We start from the raw sequence: 12,722 nt of genomic DNA, 5'->3' as shown, positions 1-12,722 counted from the left end.
AGACTGACAGCATCGCTGTTTCACAACACTTGTCGAATAAATTCCTGCTCCGGCATAAATAGTCTCTCTTGCCGTCTTGACATTTATGATCCAAATGCGTGCACATTGTGTCAAATTACTTTTCTGTGTGTTCGCAGAAAATCTCAAATCGCCATCCACAAGTAAAACGTAGTGAGGGTGCTGCACCAGGTTAAAACAACATCAGAATCATTGCTTGCTTAGTGAATTGCTGTGTGCCAGTCAGTCTCAGACTATACGTAACATAGTAAACGTAAATCCGGCACACTGAAATAAGTATGTTAATGTTACGTTTGGTATGGTTACATCAGACAGAAGGTTAGTCCTTTACTTATTAAAGGAGACTGTACCTAAATCTCTATTTTTCATGTAAATGGCATGTACCCAAAAAACAAACCAAATCACAAAAAAGTGTCTGGATCCTTCTATAACATGCCATCACAAAAGAGATTTACTTCAGAAATAGGAAAAGTCTCGAGGGTGGAAGGATGGGCGTATAACAAGGATGTCTAGCAACTCAAACATAGCTAAAATTGTCAATGATGAGATTTAAACTAACTGCTTACTACTTTTTAGCTACTTTGCAACTACTTAGCATGTAAGCTAACCCTTCCCATAACCTTTTAAACACTTTAACATAACTCCTAACATTAACCATTTTTAACCTCACTCCTAACCTTAAACCCTATCCTAGAAAACGTTAGGCACCTAGCTAACATATCGTACATATTGCAAATTAATTAAGACATATCTAGACCATTCTTCATTTATAGTTTTGACAGCCCCCTCCCGACACACACACACACTTATTTACATTTATTAGGTGGTCTTGCTAGAACAGAGGAGAGATCAGCTCTCACTCTCAAGGAGGAGGTTGTTGCACGCCATCCCTCCCTTGGTTTTTGCCTAAGCACGACACAGATGATTCAAATAACCAACTCACCATCAAGCTTTAATTATTTGAATCAGCTGTGTAGTGCCTGGGCAAAAAACAGGGGGGCAGAACCAAGTTTGGGAAACCCTGCCCTACGGTACTGCCCAGGGACATTGTGATTTATGACAAAATGGCCGATTGTGGGCATGGCCTGTAACAGAAATGCAAACACCAGCTGGTTGACAGAGCGCCGGGCCATCTCTATGCGCTTGTTGATGTCCTACTCCCACTGAAACATCCAACTCCTCCACTGTGTGATGTCAGTGTAGACCACTGTTGTCCTGGGAACATTTGGATGACGACCTCCTGATCAGCTCACGTCTGACGCACCAGGGCTGTCCCCTTTATGTGTCCCTAGTCATTTCCACCGAGGTGGATGACTATGATATATTCACGGTCACACCTCGCTTTGGCGAGAAATCATTTTTCAGAACCCTTCCATTGAGAACAGCTCATCCATATTTTGTGCTCCTGTAGTCATTTAGCCCACTACATTGTGTAATCGCATAGTAAATATTTGCTTGAGTCTTTGTTTCCTTGCTCTTGCCAATTTTCTTTGAGCAATGATAAGTAGGAGTATAAACTGGGATCTTATCAATAAATAAGGAGAGCATGTGTTATGCTGTATTATAAACTGGGTGGTTGAGCCCTGAATGCTGATTGGCTGAACGCCATATACCACCGGTTTATTTTTACTCTTCTAATTACGTTGGTAACCAGTTTATAATAGCTAGCTATAAGGCACCTCAGGGGTTTGTGGTATATGACCAATATACCACAGCTAAGGGCTATATCCAGGCACTTCGCATTACGTTGTGCGAAATAACAGCCCTTAGCTGTGGTATATTGACCATATACCACCTCCCCTCGGGTCTTATTACTTAATTATGTTGCATAATCACCTTCCAGTGTAAAGAACATGGAAATAAAATTTAAAATATATATATTTTTAAGTGAGAATAAATAGGCATTGGTCTGAAGCCAAAAAAGAAAGCAAATTCACGAGCACCCATGCTCTACCAAGGTTTTCCAGCACACCGCTTTCACCAACTACAGTCGCTATGTTGATATTGTACTTCAAACTATGTATCATTTGGCTGTATGTATTTTTTGACCTAGGCCTGTTGTAAATTCCTATTATTGTTGCTTCACCATCTTTATTGCAAAAATAAACACAAGTACAAACATAACTTATTTGAAACACAATTGGTTCTGAGCTTATGTCAGTATTACACAGGTAAGCCAACGGTTACAGAAATCATGCATGCAGACAGGCTCGAACTATCTGAGCTACTATGTCCAACGCACGTGTAACAGTATAACTTCAGTTCGTCCCCTCGCCCATACCTAGGCGCGAACCAGGGACGCTCTGCACACGTCCACAGCCACCCCCGAAGCATCGTTACCCATCGCGCCACAAAAGCCATATCCCTTGCAGAGCAAGGGGAACCACTACTTCAAGGTCTCAGAGCGAGTGACGTCACCGATTGAAACGCTACCAGCGTGCACCACTGCTAACTAGCTAGCCATTTCGCATCGGCTACACACGCACCACCTATTGTTATGTTGGCCACCTACACCTAAAAAAGGATGTTATGATAATTTATTTTTAAAGACATGTTTTGCTAAAATAAAGGTTTTAGCAAATACAGGCATGCACCACATTACTACAAGACGAAACAGCTCAATCAAGCCTGATGGTCTTGTAATTATAAAAGCAAAGCTTTCTTTCATTTTATAAAAAAAGCATGAAAAGGTAGCGTAATGAGAACTTCTCACCGTGGTGGTGTGAAGAATCAAATACTTTACCTTGCATGTGGTATAAATCACATTATTGTGGAAGCACCTCCTCTAAGAGCATGAATTAGGCTGTTTGAGAAAGTTTGAATCCTATTCAATCTGCCTACACATAGTTTGAAGTACAATCCCAACATAGCTATTGTGGTAGGTCAAAGCTGTGTGCTGGAAAACCTTAGTAGAGCATGGGCGGAATAGGCATTGTGGTGCTCGTGAATTTCCTTTCATTTCCGGCTTCCTTTCCTTTTCGGCTTCAGACTATTCTCACTTAAAACACTTTTTAGTTGTTTTTTTATTAGAGACAGAATATGGACAGAATAATCATTGCAAGTCTATTATACAATAGGACATCAATGGCAGTGAAAACATGTTTGAATGACCACTACTTCAAACATATTATAGCCATATGACAAGAAATTGCTCTTCACAGTAACAAACACCCCAGCAACACCCCCGCAGGCAAAACTGGTTGAAATGACCTCATTACAACCAGAATACAACTAATTCTGTTTTTAAAAGGGGTTCTAATGATGTTAATTCAACCAGCTATAACCGGTGGAACTTTAACAACATTCCATCATAACGTGAAGTAAGACTGAATAGCGTGGGCATACTTGGCATCGCAGGCCATGGGGGTGAAGTCCAGCTTGTGTTTGGTCCTGAAGATCATGTTCTTGGTCCTGATCTCCAGGATGGATGGAGGTTGGAGGGGGTAGCGATGGCAAACAGGGCCAGTTGGGGGGGCACGTTGCAGCCGTCATCCAGCCGGCAGTTCTGGCCATGCAGGAACTTCAGACGGCCTTGGAGGGTCAGGACCTGGAGAGAAAAAACAAAGAGCTGGTTGGTCCAGGCTTTCTCATACAGTATTTGTTCGGAAACCAATAGCCGAGTAATGAACGAGACTTGGGAGGATAACAACGTGAGACGACAGTATCAAATCAAATCACATTTTATTTGTCACATGCGCTGAATACAACAGGTGTAGACCTTACAGTGAAATGCTTACTTACAAGCCCTCAAACAATGCAGTTTTAAGAAAATGCCTAAAAAAAGTAAGAGATAAGAATAGCAAATCATTAGAGAGCAGCAGTAAAACAACAATAGTGGGGCTATTTACAGGGGGTACCGGGACAGAGTCAATGTGCGGGGGTACCGGTGTCGAGGTAATTGAGGTAATATGTACATGTATGTAGAGTTATTAAAGTGACTATGCATAGATACTAACAGAGAGTAGCGCAGGGGCAATGCAAATAGTATGGGTAGCCATTTGATTAGATGTTCAGGAATCTTATGGCTTGGGGGTAGAAGCTGTTTAGAAGCCTCTTGGACCTAGACTTGGCGTTCCGGTACCACTTGCCGTGTGGTAGCAGTCTATGACTAGGGTGGCTGGAGTCTTTGACAATTTTTAGGGCCTTCCTCTGACACCACCTGGCATAGAGGTCCTGGATGGCAGGAAGCTTGGCCCTGGTGATGTACTGAGTCGTACACACTACCCTCTGTAGTGCCTTGTGGTCGGAGGCCGAGCAGTTGCCATACCCGGCAGTGATGCAACCCGTCAGGATGCTCTCGATGGTGCAGCTGTAAAACCTTTTGAGGATCTGAGGACCCATGCCAAATCTTTTCAGTCTCCTGAGGGGGAATAGGTTTTGTTGTGTCCTCCTCACAACTGTCTTGGTGTGCTTGGACCATGTTAGTTTGATGATGTGGACGCCAAGTAACTTGAAGGAACTTGAAGCTCTCAACCTGCTCCACTACAGCCCCGTTGAAGAGAATGGGGGCATGCTCGGTCCTCCTTTTCCTGTAGTCCACAATCATCTCCTTTGTCTTGATCACGTTGAAGGAGAGGTTGTTGTCTTTGCACCACATGGTCAGGTGTCAGCCTATAGGGAGGAGGGCAATCTCATTGTTGTCGTTGATCAGGTCTATGACACTGTTGTGTCATCGGCAAACATAATGATGGTTTTGGAGTCGTGCCTGGCCGTGCAGTCATGAGTGAACAGAGAGTACAGGAGGGGACTGAGCACGCACCCCTGAGGGGTCCCTGTGTTGAGGATCAGCGTGGCGGATGTGTTGTTACCTACCCTTACCACCTGGGGGCAGCCCGTCAGGAAGTCCAGGATCTAGTTGCAGAGGGAGGTGTTTAGTCCCAGGGTCCTTAGCTTAGTTATTAGCTTTGAGGGCACTATGGTGTTGAACATGGGCAGTATTCAATGAATAGCATTTTCACCTAGGTGTTCCTTTTGTCCAGGTGGATCTGTTGGGGCAGTATGCAAATTGGAGTGAATCTAGCATTTCTGGGATAATGGTGTTGATGTGAGCCATGACCAGCCTTTCAAAGCATTTCATGGCTGCAGACGTGAGTGCTACCGGTCAGTAGCCATTTAGGCAGGTTACCTTATAATAGGAGTAGAAAATACTATTAGTAAATACTAAAAGTATTCTATTATATTACTAAAATAAAATAGTACTATTTAAATATTACTTGTTTGTGCATTTGAAGCTCTCAACCTCTCAAGTTTGTCTGGTACCAATGGAATAGTTTCAAAAGTGCAAAGTGTAAACCCTGCACATCTGACACCACAGACAGAGGAAATCGAAAAGATGAAAGTATTTGAAAGAAAATGGATACTAATTGAACCCAGGTCTGGTGTAGAGATTCACGAGCACAACAAAACTTGCTTCAGTCACGTTTGTTCATGAATGAGAAGCTGACTGTATGTTCCACATATAGGATTTCCCAGACATCAACAATCAAACTGCTCAGACAACAATAGAGCTCACACTCAGATGAATGATGAGCATATTGATTGCAGGTACACTTTATGGTACTGTGCTTTAAGTATTTATTTAAGGCACATGTAATTCTATCACATATACTTGTACTGAGGCTTGCTCATGGCAGTGGCTGCATCTGCACCAGCAGGATGATGGGGGCGACGGCCCAAGGCCACGTAAAGCGGCTTGGTGCCCACGATACGGCCATTCATCTCCATCACAGCCTTGGTGGCCTCCTCGGGGGAGGAGAGGGAAACAAAAGCCTTTGCCTCCGGCCGCTCTCCGTCATCACCTTGGCGCTGATGATTGTTTTCCGAATGCAGAAAACACCTTCCTTAAACGGTGATCATCAAAGGCATCATCCAGGTTCTTTACAAAGAGATTTATACCTCTGTATTTGGCCTTGGGGTCAGGCTTCTTCTGCCCAAACTTGAGTTTCAGCTACGTCTGGCGCTCTGCTTTCTTCTGGGCACGGCCTACATATATCAGCCTCCCGTTTAGCTCCTTCCTGCTCATCTCGTTCACGGCTCTCTGTGCATCCTCATGCCCCTCGAAGCAAACAAAACCGAACCCACTCGACTTCCCCTTATCGTCTTTCATAACCTTGACACTAACGGTTGGTCCATATTTTCCAAAAAGCTCCATCAGTTTCTCATCGTTCATGTCTCTGCCAAGATTCTTGACAAACACGTTGTTGAACTCTCTGGCCTTGGCTCCAAGCACCTCCTCTCGCTCTTTGCGTGACTTAAAAAGCGTTCGATAAACACTTTTTCGTTATCCCATTTACATGCCATTTCATTTCTCGATGGCTCTATCAGCAGCCTCCTGGGTCTTGTATTGAATATAACCATAAACCTTGGAATGGCCATTCTCGTCACAAACTACCTTGCTAGAGTAGATGTCTCCAAATGCTGAGAAGGTCTCATACTGGTCTTTGTTTGTTATAGACTTCTTGTCCAGGTTCCTGATGAAGATGTTTCCCACCTCACTCTTCCTCAGGGTATGGTCAGGATCAGACCTCATGATGCACAGATATCTTCCTTCAAGCATATCATTGCTGAACATGAGCAGGGCACACTCAGCATTGTCTGGCTGATTAAAAGTTAAAGTAGGCGTACCCGAGGGAACGATGTGTAACCCGATCCCTACATACACGGACAGAAACAATTGGTCAGGCCTCACTCAACATCTTGTTTAGGTCTGCCTCGGTGACGTTTTGGTGGAGGTCACCAACATACAAAGAATTCATTTTTGGAGATTTTGGACCTAATTCACACATTATTGAAGCTAGATCAAGAGCACAGAATGACAGGTGAATGAACAGCTGTCACGTGTTTAAATTCCACGGAACTGACTCGTTTGTGATGTCATAAGTGATGTAGCGTCAAATGCAACTCTGATGTGCCATCTTCCCTTTATTGCATCATAGTCATGTAGTTTACATGATTTAGATCGCGAACAGAAACATTTCAATTTTAAACACATAAATACATGTACCTCAATCTGTATTTCGTTTTTAACAGTTTGGGAAGTCAGAGAGAGCGATATATAGACAGAAATTACTATTATAACTTCAACCCAGGATACACATGGCAAACACTAAGCATGTCCTCTTCATCGATGGATAAAAATATGCCAAATAATAAAATAGAAAACTAGTAGGTTTGAATGATTGTTATTGTCAAATCGTGCAGACTCATGTTAGAGGAATAGCATTTGGTTCACAGTCGTTCCACCTTCAGTGAGAGGTTGAATGAGCAATACCCCTGTAAAACTGAACCATTTAAACATGTAATAGAACTCTGGGTCAGTCAGGCTTGCTATTTCTATCTGTTTGTATACTACAGTGGGGTGTTATTCATTTCTATGCTGTAAAGAGAGCTGAGGAGTGTCAGGAGAGAGTGAATGCTTCAAACAATCTTCCGTAGCCAACCACAGCAGTCTAGACTAGAGAGAGACTAGGACTCTCTCCCCGCTCTCCCGTTCAAATGCATAACATATTCCTCTGCTGCCTTTGTGACAATGAAGATGAGATCACATGTGCTCACTTCTCAGTGCCTGTTTCTCAGTGTCTGTGCCTGAAACAGTGCCTGTTTCTCAGTGTCTGTGCCTGAAACAGTGCCTGTTTCGTTTCTCCCCGTCGCACACAATCAGCATTATTTACAACAGTCACCTCTAGAAAGAAGAGAGAGAGAGAGAGAGAGAGAGAGAGCCCAGTCTTAATGGCTGAGCCTGTCTTTGAGCCTGCCTCTCTGTCCCTCGCTAGGCTGGCTGGAGGCCCTTTGATCACACTGTAAACATACAGGATCCTCTGTCATCCCCAGCCATAACCCAGCAGGCCATGACCCTGCTCATCAAATTGCTAATTAGAAAAGCCAGGGAAGCCTTTGCATGTGGACTTTTGGACTGATAAAAGTTTCAGATGCTCCTCCTCCCCTGCCTGCAAGAGCCCCAGAGGGACAGTGTAGAACTACACTAATTTACAATGAAACACACACGCACATCCACACACTACACTACAGTAGAACCATCCATCAATCTCCATCACGTAGATGCGTGGTACACCTTGATAACAAACAATATTCAGAACAGCAGTGCACGCAGGTCTCACGGTTGGCTGGGGGGGGGCAGAAAGACTTATTTATATTCATAGTAAGTAACTGACATGTGACATGTCAGTGTCAGGCTCGCTCTGAGCTCTTTGTGTGACATGACAGGACAGGACAGGATGCATCAGAGAAGATACTTAGAGAGCTATGTTTTGTTGTGTTCCTTCTCCGTGATCTGTTTCCACGGTAACACACCAGTCCCTCAACTGACAGTGATGAGTGCCATGGAGCTAATGAAAGGGAACTTCTTCTTCTGTCCCTGTTAAAACGTCAGGACGTAGAGCTAATTGGCTTTGTGTAATTACTAGGAGTTGAGGTGCACTAGGTGCACTGGGATGCTATTTAGAAATTCCCGCCTGCCCTGTGGATTTCTGCTTAAGCTGCAGGTTAGGAACATACTGGACCTTCAGGTTAGGAACATACTGGACCTTCAGGTTAGGAACATACTGGACCTTCAGGTTAGGAACATACTGGACCTTCAGGTTAGGAACATACTGGACCTTCAGGTTGGGGACATACTGGTACCTTCAGGTTAGGAACATACTGGTACCTTCAGGTTAGGAACATACTGGTACCTTCAGGTTTGGAACATACTGGTACCTTCAGGTTAGGAACATACTGGACCTTCAGGTTAGGAACACACTGGACCTTCAGGTTAGGAACATACTGGACCTTCAGGTTAGGAACATACTGGACCTTCAGGTTAGGAACACACTGGACCTTCAGGTTAGGAACACACTGGACCTTCAGGTTAGGAACATACTGGACCTTCAGGTTAGGAACATACTGGTACCTTCTGTTTATGTAACGAAGGTCTGGACTTGCTACTACCAGGTTACGAATGATCATGGAACCAGAAACAAATATTGCATGCGCTGGTCAGCTAACAGTGTGTCACGAGAGATTACAGCATAGACGACCAGGATGAACTAATGAAACTACTGTATGTGTGTCAATTCACTGGGACATGCAACTGTCAAACCAGCAAAAGCAGAATTCTTTGAGCTTGATTTGTGTGACAGCTTGAATCTCCTACTGGAATATTGATGGGGCTGTGTCTCCCGCTCAAAGTCGGTCTCCTGTGCAATCTTTGTGGAGATAACGTTGCACATGAGCGAATGTCGACGCAAGACATTCTCACACGAAGAAATGGCTTTTTCCTGAGACAAACGGTAGCCTCCTAAGATTTCATGGCCTACTAGCTGACGGATTCAAACGACAACAAGAACCGTGCAAGGACTTGTGTGTTTGAGATCGAGACGACAGGCATTATTATAATGAACAATGTCATGTTGAATATTGTCTGATTTATAAAACAAGAACGGGGATAAAAAAAAGAGAACATTATCATTAATGCACATGCTTCTCTTTTACTTTCTATAACAGCTGAATGCTCGAGGGCGAATGTAATTAGAGTTCACAGAACTTCAGCAAAACGAGGAAAAGCAAAAAGGATTCAATTAACTTGTTCATTATCCTTCTACTAGAGTCAGATACAATACAACATGCTGTATGTAATAAAACCCTCATATAATACGAACATGATGTTTCGGAGGGAACCGATGACCCCCGGATGAGACTTGGACCGCGTCCTAAATGGCACCCTATTCCCAATTTAGCACACTGATTTTGACAAGAGGTTTATAGGGCCGTGGCAAAAGTGGTGCACTTCTATAGGGGATAGGGTGTCATTTGGGACACACACTTTGTACAAGGCTGAGGGGGCCTTGAGGGGAGACGGAAGTCATTGAAGATTATAGAGGACATGCAAGGAAGGGATAAAACACCAAAGTACTGTAATGTAACTGGACACCGTGTCCTCCGCTCTGCGTCCTCTGTAGTGATTACGTCAACAATTCAAAGATGAGATAAAAATGGTGCACAAGGTCTACGAGAACGGTAATTGGAATTCATGTCTTTCTTCTTCTCCTTGATGAGTTTAAGTTGGGCCTCATCCTCCCTCCTCCCCTCAACTACTGTTTCCTATTTCTCCGACTCCTCTCGGCCCGTATCCTCTCACGCGAGGCCAGGATGGTGTGGTGGGTCTTATGTCACTCTCCTCCCATCTCCGCCTAGCACTTGCTCATTGATCCTGCTGGGCATAAGGTGAGGTGCAATGATGTCAGGAATCTACCCTCAAATAGCAATAGGATTACCAAAACAATGCTATGGAAATTAGTCCGAGACAGAACCTGGGCTTACCGCACACGCAAATGACCTCCGCAGAGATGAGAAGTACCCCGATCTTACTCTCCTTTCTTCTTCCCTTCCCGCTCCCGTCCCCAACCACCAGCCGCCCGCTACTCTGCACAGTCCTGATCTGTACTGGTTAAGACGGAGAGGCTAGGAGGAGCGGAGGGGGTTGAGGGGGTCATGCCACGGTCTCCCCCTTGTGCTCACCAGGCAGGAGGTCCCGCTCTGACACACCCACACCACGAGCCCTGCATGCCAGCTTTAACAGAAGACACAGGCTCTCACAGCTCTCTGACTATGCTATTCTAACTGCTCACGGACTATCCTGCCGGCCCCTACAGCAATACATTGACTTGTATGTTACTGTGTTCTAGCCCAGTCTCTCTCTCTCTCGCTCTCTCGCTCTCTCATCCAGCACAAACCTTTTGTCTGAGGAGAAGAATGAGTCCTTTGGGAGTCCTCGAGCTACTCTGACTAAGCAAATTCCTCTCTGGTTGCTCTCCTCCAGATTAAAGCCCTTTCCCCACGACCCTGTGGCTCTTTAAGACGGATTACCGAGGGTGGGTAGTGGCTTCTGATCCCGCCGTGGTCTGAAGTGGTACGACCCCCCGCTGACCAGGCTAATAGGCTCTCTATGGCTCTCTAGCTACTCCTTTGGCCTCAGAGTGCTGGGATGGTGACGGAGAAGTGGAGAAAGGGGGTGATAGGGTAGGGGGAAAGGAGTGGGCAGGGATAGAAGGGGGGAGGTAGGGGAGGAAGTGAACGGCAGCCTTGCATTTTCTAGCTGGGAGAAAATAGCATTGGTACCTTTGGTCTGAATGGGGGAGGTAGCACTGGAAAGTAGAATGCTCAGATTTCTGCAGAGGGAGGACAGGAGGGGGGACATAGGGGGGTGGAGGGGATTCTGTAGTTCAGGAATGGGGGGGGGGGGGGGGTTCAGTAGCCCTGTAAAGCGCCTGCCTCTGGGGCTCTCTAGCGGGAGTCGGGACACCCCACGCCAGGAGCCAGACTAGAAGTGTCTGGGTATTCCCAGGCCTTTGTTCTTGTACGGCTCAGCCTCCCTCAGTACAGTCATGGGACACAGTCACAGTGGCACTCTCTTCTAATAAAGCTGAGGTGTGATCTGACACACACACACTTGTAGATGTACGCACGCAAGCAAGAGTGCAGTACACATGGAAGTAAGGACGCTCGCACGCATGCCTTCTTCCTTATACACATTCATACACAGACCATAAGTCCAACAATGGCTGTCTTCAATGGAGGGCAAATCTCTAACATGAGCTCAAACATCATTGCAAGAATAATCTTCCCAAAAGGAGTCAGTCTCCAGTACTCCTGTGTGTATGAGGTTGAGAGAGGGGGAATATGATTGGTTACAAACCAGGAAGCCAGAAGAGTTGTCGAGGAGACAGCGGAAGCGACAGACGAAGTTCCTTTCCAGGAAGGAGGAATTCTCTGGAGGCAGCTGGTCGGGGTTATAGGTCACTAGGGACGAGCTGGGGACTGGTTTTCCATCTGAGGAATAGAAACAGGACAAGGACAAAGTCAAATCACTATATTCAATGGCTACTTCATTTGTGGTCTATTAATATGTCTGTTCAACAGGGTTCCGATGCTCCTAGAGTACGGTATGTTTGGTGAGTGTGTGTATGTGCATGTGTGTGTGTGGGTGTATAGCTCTAGTCTGTCCCTCCCTCTCCATTCCGTGCCTGTTCTAAAGTACCACGGTGACGCTACGGTAGCTCTAACCCCTGCCTAATTAAAACAGACGGCTGTGTGTGTTCTAACATTTACCCTCATAGTCATGGAGTGCCTGATAAAGGTCACCCCTCTCTCTCTCTCTCTCTCTCTCTCTCTCTCTCCCTCCCTCCCTCCCTCCCTCCCTCCCTCCCTCCCTCCCTCCCTCCCTCCCTCCCTCCCTCCCTCCCTCCCTCCCTCCCTCCCTCCCTCCCTCCCTCCCTCCCTCCCTCCCATCTCCTTCCCTCTCTCTCTCCCATCTCCTTCCCTCTCTCTCTCCCATCTCCTTCCCTCTCTCTCTCCCATCTCCTTCCCTCTCTGCACAGAGCTCCGCTGGGGAAATTGGGGTCAGCTGTTTTTAGGGAAAAGTTAGCCCATTGGGTGTGAGTGACTTCAGGCTGACTCATTGCAGTTCTTCATTTGATCATGTTTTCATGATCAAACCAGTATGGTGTAAACTGTCACTGAATGTGTGTGTCACTTTAAAGTAAAACGGCGACTTCAAATCGACTAAGTATCATACTGAAACAAAGCATCAAACTGGCATCTCCTTTTTATCTGTATTTTTTTCTGCTAGTAGTTCACCTCAGCCCCTTCCACAAGTTCAATTAATTATTATGGCATATATATGCCATCTGTAAATGTGCAACAGAGCA

At 45.4% G+C, this 12,722-nt stretch overlaps 1 protein-coding gene and 1 pseudogene across 1 annotated transcript in view; both read right to left on the bottom strand.

The window, feature by feature from the left end:
* Nucleotides 1-12,722, bottom strand: part of ahr1b (aryl hydrocarbon receptor 1b) — a 96,776-nt gene that overhangs the window by 15,612 nt on the left and 68,442 nt on the right. Inside the window, 3 exon segments of the mRNA XM_064969503.1 lie at nt 3,364-3,457; nt 3,460-3,565; nt 11,711-11,844. Of these exon segments, the coding sequence (XP_064825575.1) occupies nt 3,364-3,457; nt 3,460-3,565; nt 11,711-11,844 (334 nt within the window).
* On the bottom strand, nt 5,617-6,773 carry LOC135541067 (polyadenylate-binding protein 1-like; annotated as a pseudogene).

Source organism: Oncorhynchus masou, chromosome 6, assembly GCF_036934945.1.
Source record: "Oncorhynchus masou masou isolate Uvic2021 chromosome 6, UVic_Omas_1.1, whole genome shotgun sequence".
Lineage (NCBI taxonomy): Eukaryota > Metazoa > Chordata > Actinopteri > Salmoniformes > Salmonidae > Oncorhynchus > Oncorhynchus masou.
Note: the sequence above shows the minus strand (reverse complement) of the source record. Positions and strands in the feature narration are given on the sequence as shown.